We start from the raw sequence: 21,039 nt of genomic DNA, 5'->3' as shown, positions 1-21,039 counted from the left end.
ATTTTATTTAGGAAAGATTAAATTCTGATATCCATAAAAATAAGCACTTTTTCAGAGATACAGCTTATTCTAAAAGACATAGTGGCCTTTGTAAATAAAACTCTTTGTGTTCCCATTACTGGCAAATCTCTGAAGTATCATTTTACTAATTTATAAAATAAATATTTCATTACTTATTTTGCAGAACTGTTAACAATATTAAGTAAAGTATTTTCTATAAACACTGAGCAGAGGGGATATCCCAGGGTCTGGGGTCTAGGGCTCAATGGGAAAGTACATGAATGAGGTCCTAGGTCCAATACCTGGAGGGTGGAGGGGAGAGAGGTAGATGTGAGAGCGGTGGACATGTCTCTGAAAGAAACTCTATAGGACTGAGAAAATAACTAGACTTTTAAAACTTAGTAGAAGAATAAGAAAACAAATATAATATCTGTCCTATGAATAGCAGCAGCTGTCCATGGGTGGTAGTACAATGCATCATCTGCAATGCCAGTACCTGGGAGCAGAGGTGGGAAGATCAGGAGTTCAAAGCCAGCCAAGATTGGACCGGGCTGCACAAGATGTACCCAACCCACAACAAACAAACAAATAAATAAAAATGCAAACAAAAGGTCCTCAAACATCAACAAACCCACATTGGCAGGACAATGGATTCTGGACCTGTGTTATCTATATTATTGAGGATTCCATATGATCTAATGACAGAGATAGGACAATCATCTATCTTTCCTGAATCCCTGGTCTTTTGATTCACTTTTAAGTTACTACAAATGATTAACAAAGAATCAAAGTCTTTGGAGAATGCGATTAACTTCTTAGAGCCTCACATATACACACACTTTGTTCCATATATACTGAAAGCTGTTTTCTAGAATTCTATGTTCTTCCTCTAAGGAAGATGAAGATGTTTATAGCCCACCAGCACAGTTCAGTAAAGAGAACACGACTAGCTCCCCAAAATTACAGGTAGAATATATTGTTAAGATTAAAAATATAACATCAAAACATCCACATTCAAAACATTATTTTTTAATTACTTATGTGTATAGGTGTTTTTGCCTGTACAAATGTTTGTTGTTTGGCTGGTGCCTGTAGAGGCCAGAAGAGGGCGCTAGAGCCGCTGGAACTGGAGTTATACAGACCAAGGTGAGACACACAGATGCTGGGAATGGAACCTGGGTCCTCTGGAAACACAACCTGTGTTCTACTCTGCTGAGCCAACTCTTCAGACCCACATTCTAACCTTTGTTGTGCAAAGGTGTGTGGGATGAGGTCCACTGCTCCATCAGTGAGCACATGGAGGAGAGGTTACTAACTTTCTCACTGCTATTCTGATACAAAGGCAGATGCAATGGCTCAAAGCTTGCTTCTTAAAGATGTTTTCTGCTACTTAGAAATCAGCAAACACCCAAATAACAAGAAACTCTTCAATCTGGTTTAATCTAATGGATTCTAACTTCAAATGGAAATTAAAGAACACAATCATGTAGCTAACTTGTTAGTAAGAATTATTTTCTATCATGTAACCATATAGAAATAAAACCTGTTATGTTGACTTTTAAAAACTAAACAGGGTCTTGAGGCTATAGCAATGGAGTTGATCCCCAGTCAAACAACCTAAGTAGTGGTGGCATACAATTGCAATCCCAGTACTTGAGTGGTAGAAGCAGGAGGGCTAGCAGTTTGAGGTCATATCCAGGTACATAATGAGTTCCAGGCTAGCCTAGGATTCCTGAGAACCACCTATCTCAAACAACAGCAATCACAACAACAGCAACAACTCCCCCTGAAATACCATATATTTACCATAAATGGTATAAAATGTTTAATATTCACTATATAACATATTTATATATAATTATATAACAAATGATACACTAGGATAAACCAATCCCGAGTTTATTCAATTAACTTTCCCGTTGATTTGCTAGGTTAGATATTTACAGATGTGATTTTTTTTTTTTCAAGACAGGGTTTCTCTGTATTGTTTTGGAGGCTGTCCTGGAACTTGCTCTGTAGACCAGGCTGGCCTTGAACTCACAAAGATCCACCTGCTTCTGCCTCCCGAATGCTGGGATTAAAGGCGTGCGCCACCAACGCCCGGCTTATTTGTAGGGTTTTTTCCTTATTCTTTTCTTTGGTTGTGGTCTCACTGTGTGACCTGGGCTAGCCTCAAACCTGGGGCAAGTCTCCTGCCTCAGCTGTCTAAACGCTAGATTATAGCTGTTAGTTGCTATGCCTGATTTGATATTTTGATGACTGTTGCTAAATTATACTCACAACAAAGCAGTTATAAAATACAGGTCACACTAAATTCTCACAGTGACCTTTTCATTAAACTGATACTACTACTATTTATACTGTCTTAATTTTGGTTGAATTAAAAACAATAACCGTCACCCCAACTTATATAATACTGTGAGTTTTAAATATCAAGTTTCTAGTCTTAAGCTAGGACTGGAAACCATATATTGGAATGGAATTTTTAATTAGGTCAAACACAATGCTTCACTCACATCAAGAGGTAGCACATGGTCCAGTTAATTGTGGGCTCCATTGCTAAGCTATCTGAATTTGAATCCTTGCTCTCCTGCTTAGGTCTAGTACAATCTTTCCCAGGGCCTTAGTTTGTTGTGGGTAGGTGGTGATGCTTCAACGAGACAATAAGCGTTCAGTGTTTAGAGTGGAGCAAGCAAGTGCCTTATAAGAAATAGTAGGACAGCACTGTGTAGGCCTTAACAAACTTGTCCCAGTATGTGCAAGAAAAATCCTTTAATAATAGGTGTAGATTCAGAGTTATTCTACCCTCACAGATATTTGTCTCTTACGGCCCTCTAAATCCTACTGGGGTTTAAATCCTGCTTTTGATGCCTCACTCTTGGCCAAAGTCTAATAAACAATTCCTGTAACACTAAATAGAATGACTTCAAACACAGGAAGCCATATCCTTGAAGAACCCGATACTTGCACCCAAGGAGGCACAGCTTTTACACTGGCAGATTCCAGGGTAGATTCTATGGAAATTCTCAAAGGCATCAAATACTGACAGAAAACAGTATATGACAAATTGGTCCTCAGAAGCTCTACAGATCCAGTGATGACTGATATCTTGATATCTATAGGAAGGAATGGTGAGGAAGAGGGTGGGGATAGGAAGAGAGGAGATTGCTATGAATAACTAAGCAATTAGAAAAGAGTAATTATTAGAATGGGCAGGGTCCTGAAAGACCCTGTTGTACCAGGCCTCACAGGAAACTCAGGAATTTCTGGAAACAGCTTTGAGAGCTATGGAGCATTCATAGAACTCAGGTCAAAGTTCGAACTAACAATCAGAACAGAAAAATGTAAAGTACTGGTAGATAAATGTGAATGTTGGCCTTGGCTTGGAGTATCAAGGGAATGAGGCTATGGTACAGTTACCTTTGAACTATGCAACTGATAACATAAGCCTGCTTTATAGCAGCTGTTAACTAGCTTGCTACTAGGAAAAGTTAGCAAATTGTAGGTTTATCCCCTAAAACTCCTAACACCAGTGCAACTGCAGGCTGGGACATCTCCAATGTAACAAATTAGAAATCAGAAACATAACTTTGTATAATAACTATGTATATTAATATAAGATATGGTAGGAAGAAGATAATTCCTCAAGCCATTTTATTATTTCTAGAAAGTCAAAGAATCCAAATCTATCTTTCCAGTCTTACTCACCTGCTACTCTTTCATCTGTTTCCCTGTTACCGTCATCTGAATATCTTGCAAAGTCTAAAGAATCAAGAGTACTAATGCTCCCAGCTCGATCTATAAAAAGGAAAAGTAACAAAGTTTTTTACTTAGTTGTAAAACAAGGGAGTAATTCAAGTACCCATTATTTATTGTCATTTAATAAAACTATAAGTTCTAGAAATTCTATTAACTAACTAACCAAACAAAAATATTACAAATACTCAAAAACCAATTTAGCTACTTTAGATAATTATGTTTCCTTACCCAACTATCTGGCCCACTTATGAACAAAGCATACATAGAACATATTACAAGTAGTATAACCAGAACCAGTCAATCAACCAGACAATTGTTTGAACTGCCACCTGAAAGACTTTGTAGACTTAGGAGCTGGATTACTGCTGACTGAAAACATGAGACACTGGAAAAAAGCAGACCAAGCCAGTCCTCACAATCTATCAAACACACTGTTCATCAGGCAGTCCAAAATGACTCTGTACACAAGAACAGTAAAGTGTATTTAGCCCCAAGAGAAAATATGATCAAATAGGATCAACTCCAGGCCAAGCTATATGTGATAATCAGGACACAAACATTTTAAAAGAGCTGTTAAAGTTATGTTTAGTGAGTGAAGGTGTGGTGGCTTGAGTTAGATGCCCGCCATAAGTCTCAGGCATTTGAATACTCAGTCCACAACTGTTGGTGTTTAGGGAGGCTTTAGAAATGTTGTCTTGCTGGAGCAAGTGTGTCACTGAACACAGGCTTTGAGGTTTCAGAAACCATACACCATTTACAGGGAGGTTCCTTCTGCTTCTTGTTTGCTATGCAAGGTGTGAGCTCTAAGCTACTTATGCTCCCATGGCTGCTTGCCTGCTGCCATACTTTTCCATCCTCACGGACACGTATCTGTCTGGAACCTTAAGCCTAAAATAAACCCTTCCCTGCAAGTTGTCTTGGTCATGATGTTTTAGTAGAACAATAGAATAACAAAATAAAAAAGGATAGGAAATCCTAGCTCCAACCCCCCCAATGCAGAATATAGAAAATACAACGAAAATTCTAGCAAAATATCCATTGACGTAAAGAGCAAATGTTTCATACTGAAAGTTCAACGCAGGGTATAATAGAATAAACATGACAGATGAATGAATTAGATGCAAATAAATAGTATTGTTTCTATGGAATAACAAAATGTCTAAGATATGTAGAAATGGACACAACAACAGGTAAAACAAGAGGTTGGGCAGATACAGATTTTAAAAGTTAGATGACAGAGCATAGACATTTAGGAATATCATAATCAAAAGAATAAAAAATTTTAAAGGCTGACAGAAAACAGCCATTGACATACACAACATAGGAGCATGGGTCACTACAGATGCAGTCATTTGTCAAAACTGATCAGCTTAGAGGGTTACTATCTATAAAGAACTTTAACAGCAACAAGCTGAGCATCAAAAACAATCCAATTAAAAATGGGTATAGAATTAAGCAGAGAGTTCTCAGGATAAAACACAAATGGCTAAGAAACAAAGAAATGTTCAACATCCTTGGCCATCACGGAAATAAAAACAAAACAAAAAACTTTTGAGATTTCACCTTACCCCAGTCAGAATAAGCAAGATCAGTAAAACAAATGATAGCACATGCTGGCAAGGATGTAGGAAAAGAGGAACACTTATTCTTTGATGGTAGGAGTACAAACTGGTACAGCTATAATGGAAATAAGAGTGGCAGTTCCTCAAAATCCATCTGTATCACTCTTGGGCACATCCTACTACAGAGACACCTGCCCTTTCATGTTCATTGCTGCCCTATTCATAATTACTAGAAACTGGAAACAGTCTAGATGTCTACCAACAGATGTATGGATAATGAAAATGAAGTATATTTACAGATGGAATGTTATTGAGTTGTTAAGAAAAATGTAATTTGTACATAAAAGGATGGAGCTAGGGGGAAAAAAAATCCCCAGTGTGGTAACCCAGACCCAAAAAGGCAAATATTGTATGTTTGCTCTTATATGTGAATGTTAGCTTTTAATATGTATAATACATTCCAAATAAACACAGAAGTTAGGTACCTAATAAGCTACTAGGATCTCCTAAAGAAAGGGAAATGCAACATATTGTCAAGGGGAGACAAAGGGGAGGATAGAATAGGAGATTAAATAGGGTGGGGAATGAGAGACGGGGATAAAGGATGAATACGGGGAGGGACAACAAGTACTAAAGGGCTTTAGAAAAACCATATGGAGATGTCACCAAATAAGAGGAGAAGCAATGCCCCAACTAGACATCATATGACGCCAAGTAAAACCTTCAGGGCCAGCAATGAGTTACATATCATTGAATTATTGGCTAAAAGTAGCCCCATGGAACCATCCAAACACCACACTATTCCACAACCTAATGGTAAGGGTCTACTACTGAAGACAACATTTAATATCTCAGAGAAGTCAAGAAGTTCCTTCCTACTGACTAGTATTCATGGTACTGAAGGGCACTCTACATGGTATCACAGGAGAAAAGTAATCATCAATATTACCCAGCTATAAGCATTATAACTTACAATAATGAACTACATGCAGGATATACTGCTGCAATAGTGGCACAATTGTTTTGAGAGTAACAAACTATCATCTGATTGGATTTAAGGCCCACTCTATGAAAACGGAACACATGCCTGAGAATGTGGAAGTGACCAAGAACTTCAGACTAGACAGGCCATGGGCCAGGGAGGGTGGGTAGGGAAACCTACTACATTATTCTATCAAAAGAACATGGCGATAAAATGACTCCTAATGATGCTCTGCTATACCTACCTACAGATCAGTGTCTCACTCAGCTATCACCAGAGAAGCTTGATTTTGCAGTAGATTGGCACTAACACAGTGACCCACAACTGGAAAATGTGCAGGGAGAGTTTCTGGACCACTCAGTGCTAAAGGGGATGCCTTCATCAAACTCCTCCTTTCAAGGGTCAGAGACTTATGCAGAAGAGGATATGGCAAGAGCCAGAGATGATGGATAGCTCCAAGGAAATTGTCTTCCAGACAAAACAGGGTTGATGCAAATATGAACTCACACAGAGCAGGGTCACATGTCCAAAGTCTGTACAGGTTTAAGTGATGAGAGGTGGATATGACCATAAGGTCCCACCTCTACCCAAGAATCTATCTGCAACTGATATCCACTGGCAAAGGAAAAATTAAGTTTCCTCCAAAGGAGTCTCGCTGGGTATATTGCTCATTCTTAGGCCCCACACCCAGGAGTAGTTGAGTAACAAAACAAACTCAATTGTGTATTTTTGTCTTACTGGTTTTTGACTTGTATGTTTTGGTTTCTGTTTACATATATACATATATATATTTTTTTTTCTGCATGTTTTCTTGAGAGAGAGAGAACATAAAGTTGGGTGTGTGAGGAGATGGGGAGTATCTAGGAGGAACTGGGGGGGGGTGAAAAATATCAAAATACATTATATGAAAAAAATTTCAAACTGTATTCTTAGGGTTTATAAGTCTTACTAAGTTTTAGTTCAAAAGATAGAAATCCCATTTTAAAATACTGACCTCTAATAAATACTCTATAAATGTTTTAAAAAATCCAGGGAAAAGTATACTGCTTGCAATATGCAACTTAATGAGCCACTGGATGGGTTCTAGAATCACTTGGGAGACCAGCCTCTGCGAATGTCTGTACAGGGTTATCATGATGAGGTTAAATGAAGTTGGAAGATTCATCCACTGTGAGTGGCACCACTCTCTGGGCTAGGATGCTGAATCATCTAAAAAGGAGAAAGCTGGCTAAACACAAGCATCCACCTCTCTCTGCTTCCTTAATAATGCGACCAGCTGCCTCAAGCTCTTGCTGCTATAATGATCTGTACCCTCAAACTCTAATTCGAAATAAACCCTTCCTTCCTTACGTTACTTTTTTTTTTTTTTTTTGGTCAGGGTATTTTATCACAGCAATTGAAAAGTAACTATATAGCTCCTTATTAGCTATTCTGATGTCTCCATACTGTGCATAAAAAGCATGAACACAAGAAAGATCTTTATCAACCTACATTCTGGGTGTTATGATACTAGAGCTCTCTGTTTCACACTTGATTTTTAAAGGAATGGTAGAATTATGTTGATTGTTGACTTCACCATAACTTTCTTTTTGGTTTGAGACAAGGTCTCCCCATGTAGCCCAGGCTGTCCTTAAACTCTCAAGTCTTCCTTCCTCTAGTCTTGGCCTTATGGATGCTGGAATTATAGGCATAGGAACATATTTTATGTTAAGTACTCATCTTTTAATATTTTACTAAGTCTTCCTAATATTCCTATATACCCATTATTAATGCCTAAGCTAGAACCTCTTTAGTCATGGTAAAATCATTCTTTTTCCGTTATACTGGTAGTATTATTCCTTTAAAGTTTTAAAGAACTTACCTATATAACAGGGAATAACTTTAGGGAAGGCAAATACAATTTAATTTTTAGCTTGGTATCATTACAGCCACTGAAAAATATTCTCTTGCTGGGAACTTATACTTTTAATTCAAGTACTGAGAGACAGAGGTAGTTATTTTTCTGTAAGTTTTGGGTCAGCCTGGTCTACAAAGTGAATTCTAAAATAGCTAAAGTTACTAAATGAGATCTTGCCTAAAAAAGAAAAACAAACAAAAAAACCTCTGTCCTCCCCCCTTTTTTGGGGGGATGGGTAATGCTGGAGTCAAACACAGGGCTTCACACATGGTTGCTAGGCAACAGTTTCAGCACAACGCTATACACCTAGCTCCCATTTTTTAAAAGTTCTATGCCAGTAATTTTATAATAGGAAAAAATTTTGTGATGTCTTTAAAAGTAATGATTATAATGTCAAAGAAGAAAAATATTAGCGCTGAAGAGATGGCTCAGGGTTAAGAGTACTACTTGCTTCTGCAGAGGACCTAGGTGGTTTACAGCTGCCTGCAAACCCGGCATTGGTGGCGCATGCCTTTAATCCCAGTACTTGGGAGGCAGAGGCAGGTGGATCTCTGTGAGTTCAAGGCCAGTCTGGTCTACAAGAGCTAGTTCCAGGACAGCCTCCAAAACAATACAGAGAAACCCTGTCTCAAAAAACCAAAAAAAAAAAAAAAAAAAAAAAAAAGTGTAAACAGCTGCCTGCAATTCCAATTCTGGGAGACCTGATGGCTTCTGACCTCTGTGGAGTACCAGGCACATATGTGATGCCTAGACACACATGCAGGCAAAACACCTATGTACATAAAATAAATTAATTAAAAATATTCCAACTCTTAAGTATTCCATTTTGTCATAAAATATTTGTTTATGGAAAAAGTAATGTTAATTTTGACTAGACTAAACTGCAACAGATTTTTGTAAGCAAATGTATTTTGAATTTGAAGACTAATAATAGGTTACATTGTAGGTCCAATAACAATAACAACAACAAATGATCAAGGACATTAATCAGACACAGTACCTTTTTAGGACAAGCAAATGTCTGTTATATTCCAAATGATCTAAGACTTGAGGGAAATTTTGGAAAAATTAACCACTTTTGCTTAAAAAGAAGGCAATCAGATTCGACATATGACATACCCTTGCCATTCTAGCTACTTGGGAAGCTGAGATAGGGGAATCATTTTAGCCCAGAACTTGCCTGACTAGAGAATCTATTCAAAAACAATATAAAACAAAACACCACAGAGTTACTACATGCTAATAAACACCACTGTAGCCACAAAGTATTTCTTCATAGACTAGCATGTCTGCTGTGTAACTTCTTAATAATTAATTCACTTAATAGTTGAGCAACTACTGATAAGGCAGCAAACCTGTTCTTTTTTTTTTTTTTTTGGTTTTTACGAGACAGGGTTTCTCTGTATTGTTGTCGAGGCTGTTGGTCCAGCCCAGCCTCGAACTCACAGAGATCCACCTGCCTTTGCCTCCCGAGTGCTGGGATTAAAGGCGTGCGCCACCACTGCCCGGCTACAAACCTGTTCTTAATTTTATCAAGGCTGAGAACTAAATCTATTACATATAGGCTGAATATAAGATAAGCAGAGTGATTCTATAAATCACATGCAAAGGTAGCTTCATTTATATGTACATTTGGTGAACATGTACTGTGGTTATGAAGTTCAGGGGATTTCAAATCACTATGGGCTGAAGAGACTTCAGAGAAAGGAACAAGCAGGGACTTCCTTTCAGAAGAAGGTAAATATGTAAATGTGTCAGGAAAAGGCTTCAAGAACCAGTTTAGGGATATATTAGGCACTGGGGAAATGTGACTAAGATTAAGCCTTTACTTAAGCAAAGCATGGCTGAAAAGGCAGAAAGAAGCAAAATTATATCAGTAACATTACTGCTACACATAATGAGTTAAAGCCAAATTTTATCATATACTAGACAAAAATGGGGGCAAATTCTAAAAAGGATTGTTTCTTCTGTAATGTAAATTTTTGCTAATTATAAGAGGGTTTTGGACAGGAGGAAATAAAACTTTGAATAGCTAACCAGTCAGCTCAGCTTTGCAATTATGGCTGCCCAGGAAGCTGGGCCAAGAAGAATTCAAGGTGTGCCTCTGCTATAGAAAGAATTCAATGGCTGTTTGGCAACCCAGAAAGATCCTGTCTTAAAAAAAAAAAAAAAAAAAAAAAAAAAAAAAAAAAAAAGGAAAGAAGCAAGGAAAGGAAGGCTGGAGAAAGTAGCTCTGTGGCAGAGTTTGTGTAGCAAATGTGCAGTCCTAGGCTAACCTGAGTACTAAGGGTAGAGGAAAGGGAGTGAGTGAAACAAAGTTCATCAAGAATTGCTTTTTGTTTTAAATAAGCCAGAAGCCACTACAGTGAAGTCACTAATGTAGACAGCAACACGACCAGTAAGTTCATGATAAGCAAAGTAAAATTAGTATCTACCAATCTGTAGACCAACTGACTTAAAATGAAAAAAAAAAAAATCAAGAACCACACATGGGATGGAGGATTAATACCTATAATATATAAAGATATCAAACAAATAAACCATCAAATCAACAAATGGACTAACAAACCAGACATACAGTTCTCAAAAAAAAAGGGACCAGTAAATATTTGAAAAAGTGTTCATTGTCTTTAGTTATCAAGGAAACAAAAATAAAACTGCTTTGAGATTCCATTTTTTGTCTTAGTCAGAATGGCTATCATCAATCAGGACTAGAGAAATGGTTCATTCATTAAGTGTTTCTGTTGATCTTGCAGAAGACATAGGTTTAGTTCCCAGCATCCACATGGTGGCTCACAATCATCTGTAACTCAAATTGTAGGTGTCTAATCCTTACAGGTAGCAAGCATACAATGGCACAAAGCATACATGTAGGCAGAACACATTCTTTCACACAAAATAAATAAAAGATGGGGAGGGGGAATAGGAAGCCTTGGTAGGAATGCAAGTTCATATAGGCATTATGAAAGTCAATTTAGAAGCTCCTCCAAAAACTAACAAGAGACATATTATATGACCCAGCTGCACCATTTGTGGGTACACAGACCTGAAATATTGTCAGCACTGTAGAGATCCTTGCACATTCACAGCTATTTCTGTACTATTCATGATCATCACAGACACACACACACACACACACACACACACACACACACACACACACACACACACACAGACACAGACAGAGCCTAGATGCCCAAACACACACAACAGAAATTCTCTGGAAGGAAATGAAATCATAGTATCTGCAAGAAACTGGATGTACTGGAGATCATTATGTTAAGTGAAATACACCCGACTCAGAAAGACAAATAAGATGTTTTCTCTCATACGTGGTCTTTAGATTTAACTTTCTGTGTGTACATATGGGTTGTATGTGTATAAGAAAGTAAAAAGGGACCCTGTTAGAGGAAAATGACAAAGAAGGGTAGTGGTGGAAGGTAATGGAATACATGTGACATAAAGACATGAGAGAGGACAATTTCGAGGGAGGGAAGGAACAGCAGATGAGTAAGTATAGATGAAATGCTATAACAAAACTCACTAATATGTATGCTAATTTAAATAATTAATAGAAAGGGACAATGAGCTGCCTCAAGTGGGTAAAGGTACTTTCTACCAGGCTTGACTATCTGAGTTCTATCTCTTGAACTCATGTAGAAATAAAGAGAAAACTAACTCTAGCCTCTTCTTTTGGGTACACACACATTTACATTAACTAAAAATAAAAAAGTAAATAGTTTTATTAATTACCTTGTCCTGAGGCTTACAAATCCACTGCGTTCTTCCATCTCTTTTTGAAAGTTCTACATATGACGTCTTATTTGTGACATGCTCCCTTAACAACTCTATTTATATGCTTTGCCTCTCTACTACATCCTAATTCATCGTATCTCATACTTTTTTGTTTTGCTTTGTTTAAGACAGTTTCTCTGTGTAGGCCTGGCTGTCCTAGAACTCATTCTGTAGACTAGACTGGCCTTGAACTCAGAGATCCATCCATTTGCCTCTGCCACCTGAGCCCTGGGATTCAAGGTGTGCACACCAACACCAGTTTCATTTCATACTTTTCCATCTTACCTATCTCCGATAGTATTTTCTACACGGTGCACAGGATTATTTATTTCACATTTGTATCCCAGTACAAGGAAATGTAAATCTGTGTTAACAATAGAAACGAATAATAGTAAGGTGGGGAAAAAATCAAGTAAGAATAAAGATAGAGGATGAGATCAAGTCACAGGATAAGGGTAAAACTGGTGTTTCAGACGCAAGCTGTAAGTGTGAACTAAGGCAGCACACAAATACAGAACTGAGAAATGGCAGAAATAACAAAAATCTGCTGACACTACCTTGAGCAATCTTATAGCTTCACAACAGGACTAGCAGGTTTTAAAAACAAACTCACTTGTAATTTTTGAAATGGCTGAGACAATCTGGAAGGCTACACCCATGCTTACAACTTCATTTATTCTCCCTGAGGCTGAGTCATGCTCTATTACCACAACAAGCACATGCAATCATGCAGCTAAGCTTCTTGACTGAAAATCATACAAGCTGATTTGGCCTTGTTAGGTGATTTGACAAAGAACAGTTGATACATGTGCTTGGATATGGCTGGTAGTAAGTAGAAACTCAATTTATCAGAGAATATCACATAAATACTAATATGAGACATCCCCAAAGCCTTGAGGGACTGCTGCAAAAGAGCAGGGCAGAAAGACCCTAAGAGCCAGGAACTGGGGAGGACTGGAAAAAAATTGTCTTTTGGACATGACAGGACTAATGATATCTAATGACTGTCATCTGACAAACTACCTCATCAGGACCCAGCCCAATGAACTCATAGCTGCTGTGTTTGCTCTGAATAAAACCTGCACAAGATCAAGCCAATCTACATTCCAACAAGAGGTAGGGAGGGGATCACAAGTCCACATAACTACCTGGGGAGTCAAAGACAGTTGAAGGCTTCTGGGGGAGAGTCCGTTCATTAAGGGCATGGCCTATAGTAGAGCAACCATGCTCCGTCGAAGGGGCTCACACTCATGAATGAATGAATATACATATATATACATATATATATGTATATGAAGCATAAAAGATTAAGTGGGTTATTTTAAAAAAGGGGAGAGGAACAAGAATTTGAATGGGTGAGGAGTTGGGGGAAGGAATGGAAGATATATACGATCAAAATATATTGTATAAATTCTGAAAGAAAAAGTATTCTATTAAAAATGTGCTTGGTTCTCTGTGGATAGCTTACCGTCACATGTCCTGACTTTCAGTTTAATGCTATGCAGTGTGGCTACCTTGATGAAATGGAGTGATGCTCCTGGCAGATTGTTCATCTCCCCTCAATATGGTGTTATGCTTTTTCAATGCATCCTTTAGATTATTGATTGGCCATTTTGGTAAAGACACACTCTGATACTTTTCTTGATTATATACTGAAAAAACCTAACTTTTGCTGAGTTGTATCTTTAAAGCAGACATAATATAGTAGCTGTGTAGAATGAATGTTAAGATAGAGATCTGAATTCAAGTCCTAGATCTGCCACTTAAAGACAAAACATAATAACTCCTCATGTTCCAACCAATAGTCACCCTCTCGTACACACACACACACACACACACACACACACACACACACACACACACACACGAAACCAAGAAAAAAAAAACCTAGGGAGATATAGAATAGTTTGTCTATCAGATGCAGGGCCCTAGGTTTAATCCTCAATTCTGAGAAAAGAGAGGCAGAAACTCCAAGCTAATAAGTACAATGATTATATTAAATCATTACTGCCATCAAACCAAATACAAAAGAGCTGAAGGCTATGATGTAGGTTAAAACTATCTAAGACTGGGATGCACATAAAGTACTATAAAAGTGATATTTGGCCTGGGCTCCGATGAGGGAGCTTGTCAGGTGACAATCATTAGATAATTTAGGTAGTTATAAAAGAAGGAAATGTGCTTAGGATTTACCCTGATAGTAAGCGCACCCTACCTAGTACTACTACATCAAACTTGAGCAATTAATGTCTCTGAATCATTCTAAAGTTCAGACACTTATAGAAATCACTTAGTAAATTCCAGTTGGCTTTACAGAACACACCAAAGTATTAGCATCAGTGGGAAAAATTTGATGCCTCTCCAGATGCTACTGAGAATCCTCATATAAAGCTTATACATAAGTAATGACTATTATTAGTGATTACTCTGCTGCTAAAAATGATGTAGGGAGAAAAACAGACCACTAGCTTATTCAGAGGGAAAAAGTCTACACAGTGGTGCTGTGGTGAAAAACCAAAGATGGCAGATGATCCTTGGTTTGTTCCAGTCTTCCAGTAAATCGAATGCTACTAAAATTGGGGTAGTGAAATTAAATTATGTTGCTATTATTTAAACACAACACACATGAAGCGGAATGTCCTTCTCTTTATTAGCATAAATTAATTGTCCAAAATAATGCAAAAACCAATTTTTGAGTTAAGGCTCAAAGGTCTTCAGTGTCTTCAACTCCAGAGGCACCGGCGGTTTCCTATTCTGTTCTCGAGTGAAACCAAAGAATTACTAAGAAACATTATTTCCTGGTAGTGTGATTCAGGAGACTGGGGAAAAAAGGAAAAATGCCCAGAGCAGAATGCCCAAGCAATAAGGAAGCTTTGCAGAGTGCCACAATAGCCAATAAACAGGACACTCTCGATGTTATAGGTCCCAATACCAAGGGGGGCCAGGAGCAGTGAGTGTAACACCTGCCAGAGATCAGAGCCATACAAAGAACAGCTAAGGAGGGATCGTTTGGCTTCCACTACGCAGAGCACCTCCCAGCTCGCGCAGTATTGTCTCTCTTCTCAAAACGACCCTAGACCCAGCACCCGCCCACAAATGCCCCTCAGCAGCACAGCGATTCTCCCAATCCCACGTCTGCAGGTGGGACCGGCTGCGCCTACTTACTGAGCTGTTCTCCGCCCGACGTCGTACTGGGTTCCCGACCTCCAGCGCCTCCAACCCCGGATGCTCCGGGCATCCCAGGCGCCCCCATCCCTGGCGGGGTCCCACTCTGCCTCTCGAAGTTGCCAGGGTTGGAGAAGTAGTCGCGTAGCCGCGGTAGCTCGCGGCCGCTCTCCAACAGCTCTGTGTGTAGCTCCAGGGCTGTCAGCAGGTATTGATCGCGCAAAAGCTGGGCCGCGATGGCATCGATGGACAATCGCGCAGGGGTCTCCCCGCTGCCCCCCAGGGCCGCCGGAGCGGCGGGCGCCTCCACAGGGAGCCCTGGTCGCGCGCCGCTCCCCAGGGCCACGGGGTCCTGTGGCGACAGCGAGCCCGCAGAGCCAGGATCTAAGCCGACCCCGGCACCCAGCCGAAGTCCAGCCCGCCGCTCCCCGGTGGCCGCTACCTCGTCGTCGTCCTCATCGGAATCGCTGAGGAATGGATTTACGCCGCCACCGCTGCCACCACCTCCGGGCGCCATCGCCGCCATCTTACTGTGTCAGGAGTGTGGGTGCTTCTCTGCCCGGCCCGACAGGCCGCAGGCCGAATCCCCGTCAGGTCCCGGGAGCCACTGGGCACTCAGACAGCCCGGGCGGACCGCGTCCCTTCTTCTCGCCTAGAGGCTAGGGCGGACTAGGAGGCAGGAGGCCGGGGATGCAGCAGCACCTACCGCCTGAGCCGCTGCTGCACCCGCAGCGGGCTCGGCAGGCGTCTTCCTGGTCTCTACTCTCGCGAGATCAGGTTTGTGTCCCGTCCTCGCCCCGCCCCGTCCCCGCCTCAGCCCCACCCACTTTAGGCCTAGGAGTCGGAAGATTGAAGGGCCCGCTCCGGGACTCAAACGTAAAGCCACGCCCACGGCCCCTCGCGGATTGGCTGGAGTTACTGGGATGCAGGCCCAGGGAGTTATCGCGAGAGCCGCGGAGGCCTGGGCTTGCTGGGGGCGTTCCCTCGAGGTGCGGAGGTGGAGGTGGTGAGGGGTTCGGGGTGGCTGTGCTTTGAGAGGGCTGAGGGACCTTTCCCGGGACCATTCATAGCCCGGCTCCTGACTTCGTGCTGAGGCGGCCCCGTTCCCGAAATCGGGCCTGAGCCGGAGAAGCCCCAGGTAAAGTCCCGGGGACCCTTGCTCCTGAGGTGTGGCCGCGCCATCCCGGTGGCCTCGCGCCCGCAGGTGGCCTCGCGCCCACCCGTCGGTGATCTGGCGCCCGCAGGTGGCCTCCTGCCTGCAGCTCCCTTCATGCTTCTTCTTCTTCTTCTTCTTTTTTTTTTTTTTTTTTTTTTTTTTTTGCCTCTGTTTGCTGTCTCCGCCCAGGTAGCGAGTGCCTTGGGCCATGCCTAGAATGTGGCATGTGGCTTCTTTGCTCTTCCGTACTTGGAGGTCTAGCGACGGCAGGGACTCCTTGCGGTTAAGGGAGGGAACCCCGTCGGTCCCCAGAGGGGACCTTGAAAGCTGCAGGATGCAGATAGAGCCTGGAAGGAAACTGCAGCCCTGAGTTTCGAGTTGCCTTTGCACTCATCTGTGAACTGCCTGGGCTTGGATGACAAGCTAAGTGCTCCGCAAGCCCTTGGAGCTAACAGTTTGCACCATAGGAACGTTTTCTGCTATTAAAGCGCTGTCTCACTACTAGACGACTGTAAACTTTAGTCTGGACAGCTTCGATGACCTGGGCAAGTCCGTCCCAGTAGGCACCAACATCACTCATCTTTTGTCCAGAACTATTTTTTTTTACACCATCTCCTGAAACTTTTCTAAGTTCATTTAGGCTAGAATCAAGGTTTTTGTTGTGGAGCTTAACGACTTAAAACAAATTGCACGCTGTAGAGAGACTTGATTTCCTTTTTGAAACGTTTATACATATCTACAGACCTAAGTTCGGAAGATCGTTTGTCTGTCGTGTTATTCCTTGATAAGGCTGAGGTGATAAGGGGATGTTTCCCTGCCGTTAGTATAGTATTGGACTACTAGTCCGATAGCTTCCGCTTTGTTACACACAAATTGCCACTTTTTCTTTGCTTTACACTTCTTTCCATACTATAAACAGCTCCCAAGCAGACAATAAAGTTAATACGCAGCAGTGCTGACTACCTGCTTACTGAAGCACTGAAGTGTCTCCTTTAGCTTTGTGGAAAATAAAAATAGAGCATTGTTATATGACCTTAGGTCCGGTACTGGTTTACATGTAAAGTATGCTAGATTGTAAGTGTAGACTTTTACTAAAGTTTAATCAGTATCAATAAACTAAAATTTCATTTGAACTATGCTTTGCGAGTTTTTTGTTTGGCCATCATTATTGTTGTTTTAGTTTGGGTTTTCTTAGAAGCTTTTAAAATACTTTTACATGTTATAAGAAGTTGGGGGGGAGGAGGAATATGGGGGTTGGGGTGGATGGTTTAAGTTGTGGATAGGGAGATGGGGAGAAAGTTAACCCAAATTGTAAAAGACTATAAGGAACCTTGCTACACTGTAAGATAATTGAAAAAATAGCTTTAGTAGTAAGGGTTTTGTTATTGTTTAAATAAAACTTTAGCTTCCAATTCTTTGGGTAGATACTGTTCTGTGCTATTTATTGGTGAATCTGAAAAAAAAGATCTTCAGTATCATGGAAATATTATAAAATGGCCAGTATTTATTGTGTTTCTCATTTCTTAGCATAAGGGATGACCAGTCCTGACTTTGAGATCAACAAAGAGATTAAAACCAGAACCAAACTTTGGAATGGAGGATTAATGAATGGCAGGGGAAAGACATGAGCAGAAATGCATGGCTTGCCGGGCGTTGGTGGCGCACACCTTTAATCCCAGTACTTGGGAGGCAGAGGCAGGCGGATCTCTGTGAGTTCAAGGCCAGCCTGGTCTACAAGAGCTAGTTTCAGGACAGCCTCCAAAGCCACAGAGAAACCCTGTCTTGAAAAACCAAAAAAAAAAAAAAAAAAGAAATGCATGGCTTATGTACACTTTTTCCTTCTTTGTAATGAAGAAGTTTTGAAAGCTACATTCAGGGTTCCTGAGGAGAACTGCAGTTGATATGATAGGAAGAGCCTGTACACATTATTTATTGTGTATGGAAATGTTTGAGCCTCAGCATCACTTGCATTCATCTGCCCAGAGGCATAATGAAAGCAAATAGAATTGTGAATGCTCTTGTCACTATGCCTAGTAGCTGGTTGGCAGCCGATGTTAGTATGGTCTCTTGTTAACTAATGGAATATTGGATACTGAGGACATTTGGCAGGTTAAAAAAATAAACAAGTATCAATGACTAAAGGAGCCTGGAAAAGCAATTGAGTCAGTAGGACTAAAAGAGGCAGCAGCTTTAATTTGGGTGCAAATTGAAAATAGCTTTACAATTTTGCCTCTGAGTCTAAAGTTGAATAAGTTCTTCCGTGTCTGACTTGCTATACACATCTGTAGTTACTATTTCTAGTTTCCTAGTCTGTAACTGGGGTTTGTTTATCTATCTAACTGCATATTCTTAGCAAATCAACTGACCAGTCTTCCCATAGGGTAAGTTTGCCTCTCTGCATTGTGTATTAATAGCTTTAATGCACACACTGGGATATTAAAAATTTCTGACCTCTACTTATAATTTATTAATAGTTAATGGGAATTTTCTTTCTTCATTGGAAGACTAGCCCGTATCAAAGCCTTCAGGCTGACATCTGAGTAAGGATAGTCATTGACGTTTGTCTCTTAGCAATAAAAAATATAAAAAATATAAAAAAACAGTAATCATTTATGTGTTAAAATTGTTTGACGATTTAGTAGTCTTAAATAACCACACCTAACAGTGCAAATGCAAAGTTTGGTTGATTTAATGTTTGATAGAATCTATTACTTTATTAGATTTAGTTTATGGTGTTAAAAATCCCACAGATGTAAACTGGATTTTTATGGGCAAATGAATATGTGTGCTTTAAATTTTAAAAGCTACACATTTATTTTGAAGGTTTCCAAACAATTCAACTATGCCAATGAGGTTTTCCGTTTCAATAAATGTGAAGAAAATGGTTCCCTTTAAAGAAAAATGGCAGTATTGCTGGAGATAAGTGTGATTGTATATAATAAACACTATATGAGTATTCATACTTTCAAATCACTGCGGCTTCATGTATAATAAATTTTTTAAACAAAATGTGGGCTTTTTTTTGTGTTTGTTTTGAAAATACCTTTTAAGCTTCACAGGTTTTACCCAGGAAACCCAAACAGAAAAGCAAAGCGACCTCTAGTGGTTATCGTACATATTGTTAGTGAAATTTACTCCAAGATGATTTATTCAGCAAACATTTGAGTCTGTATAGAACTGTGATGGATGCAAATGATGACATTTCCTGCTGTCCTTGAATTATCATGAATTGACAAAAACAGACATTAAATCATCAAAGAAATAGTTGTGCACTGAGCTCACAAGTCTATCACTGATCAAAATCTAAGCCCTATATATACATTTCATTTATCACATGGCTGCTATTGATAGTCAAAACTGGAGAAAAAGAACTTCAGTGTTTTTTAACTTGGGATTTGTTAGCAGAGATGCATTTACAGGACAAGATGTGATAACGGTATGTGATATATGGGAAGAGTTTGTTTTTAAGGGAAGTGGTAATCTATGTTCAAGGAAAAATGAATAGTTGGGACCAGCAAGATGGCACAGTACCTAACAGCATTACCACTGAACCTGCAGGCCAGTGTATGATTACATGGTTGCCTTCTGATCCCCACATTTGTACCTCAGCATGCATGTGCATATGCATATGATTGCACACAGATAAAAATATAATAAAGCATTTTGAATGTTAATATCTGTTTTTTTTAAATAAAGGTCCTTACCCCCACAAAAGTGGAGAGAAGATACATTTATTTATTTATTTATTTTGAGGCAGGGTTTCTCTGTGTAGCCTTGGTTGTCCTGGAACACACTCTGTAGACTAGGCTGATCTCAAATGCACAGAAATCCATCTGCCACTGCCTCCTCAGTGCTGGGATTAAAGGTCTGGGATTAAAGGTGTGTACCACCACTGCCCAGTGAAAAGATATATATATCTTTTCACTGTTTTGGAGGCTGTCAGTCCAGCCCGGCCTCGAACTCACAGAGATCCTCCTGCCTCTGCCTCCCAAGTGGGAAAAGATAATTTTTAAAGAAACTGTTGACAAGTATTTGCTTAGAACCAGTGTTCTCATCCTTCCTAATGCTGCAACAACCCTTTAATATAGTCCCTTATGTTGTGGTGACCCCCAACCATAAAATTATTTTCATTGCTACTTCATGACTGTAATTTTGCTACTGTTACAAATCATGATGTAAATATCTGTGTTTTCCAATGGTCTTAGGTTAACCCTGTGAAAGAGTCATTTGACCCCCAAAGGGGTCACGACCCATAGGTTGAGAACTGCTGGCTTACAAGGTAGTGGAATCCTGGCTAATTTTTTTGTATTTCAATTATCATTACTCAGAACACCATTGTTAGCTGCGCAGTGGTGGCACACACCTTTAATCCCAGCACTCGGGAGACACAGTCAGGTTGATCTCTGTGAGTCTGAGACCAGCTTGGCGTACAAGAGCTAGTTTCAGGACAGCCTCCAAAGCCACAGATAAACCCTGGCTAGAAAAACCAAAAAGACAAAACAAAACAACAACAAAAAACCACAAACAAACAAACAAACCACCCTTGTCATGATGGTGCTCATTGTGTAGTTTAACAGTCATATAAACTAGGAAGAAACCATTGCATTGAGAGATTAGGTTGCAAAATTAATCCTTGTATATTTTGTTCACCCTAAATTCCCTTAGAATAAAACAAAGTATCTTCTAATTTGACCTTTGACCTTTTAGTTCATTTTATTTGTTT

At 40.0% G+C, this 21,039-nt stretch overlaps 2 protein-coding genes across 11 annotated transcripts in view; one reads left to right on the top strand and one right to left on the bottom strand.

Annotated features, from left to right (window-relative positions):
* Nucleotides 1-15,909, bottom strand: part of Relch (RAB11 binding and LisH domain, coiled-coil and HEAT repeat containing) — an 88,873-nt gene extending 72,964 nt beyond the window's left edge. For 7 of the 8 annotated variants that reach the window (XR_002385164.2, XM_005081455.4, XM_005081456.4 and 4 more), the window contains exons 1-2: nucleotides 15,161-15,909; nucleotides 3,709-3,798 (exon numbers count right to left, since the gene is read on the bottom strand). Coding sequence is in view for 7 of the 8 variants with exons in the window: in XM_005081455.4 (XP_005081512.1) it covers nucleotides 3,709-3,798; nucleotides 15,161-15,686 (616 nt within the window). In the remaining variant the exon portion in view is untranslated. The remainder of the gene's footprint in view (nucleotides 1-3,708; nucleotides 3,799-15,160) is intronic. The other variant, XM_040737378.1, reaches the window with a different exon arrangement.
* A 249-nt stretch (nucleotides 15,910-16,158) lies between these two features.
* Pign (phosphatidylinositol glycan anchor biosynthesis class N) overlaps nucleotides 16,159-21,039 on the top strand; it is a 123,749-nt gene continuing 118,868 nt past the window's right edge. For all 3 annotated transcript variants that reach the window (XR_005873945.1, XM_040738107.1, XM_040738106.1), the window contains exon 1: nucleotides 16,159-16,298. The gene's annotated coding sequence lies outside the window, so the exon portion shown is untranslated. The remainder of the gene's footprint in view (nucleotides 16,299-21,039) is intronic.

This window comes from Mesocricetus auratus, unplaced genomic scaffold (genome assembly GCF_017639785.1).
Source record: "Mesocricetus auratus isolate SY011 unplaced genomic scaffold, BCM_Maur_2.0 Super-Scaffold_100676, whole genome shotgun sequence".
In the NCBI taxonomy this organism is placed as follows: Eukaryota; Metazoa; Chordata; class Mammalia; order Rodentia; family Cricetidae; genus Mesocricetus; species Mesocricetus auratus.
The sequence above is the reverse complement of the archived record's forward strand: the minus strand, read 5'-3'. Positions and strand labels throughout refer to the sequence as shown.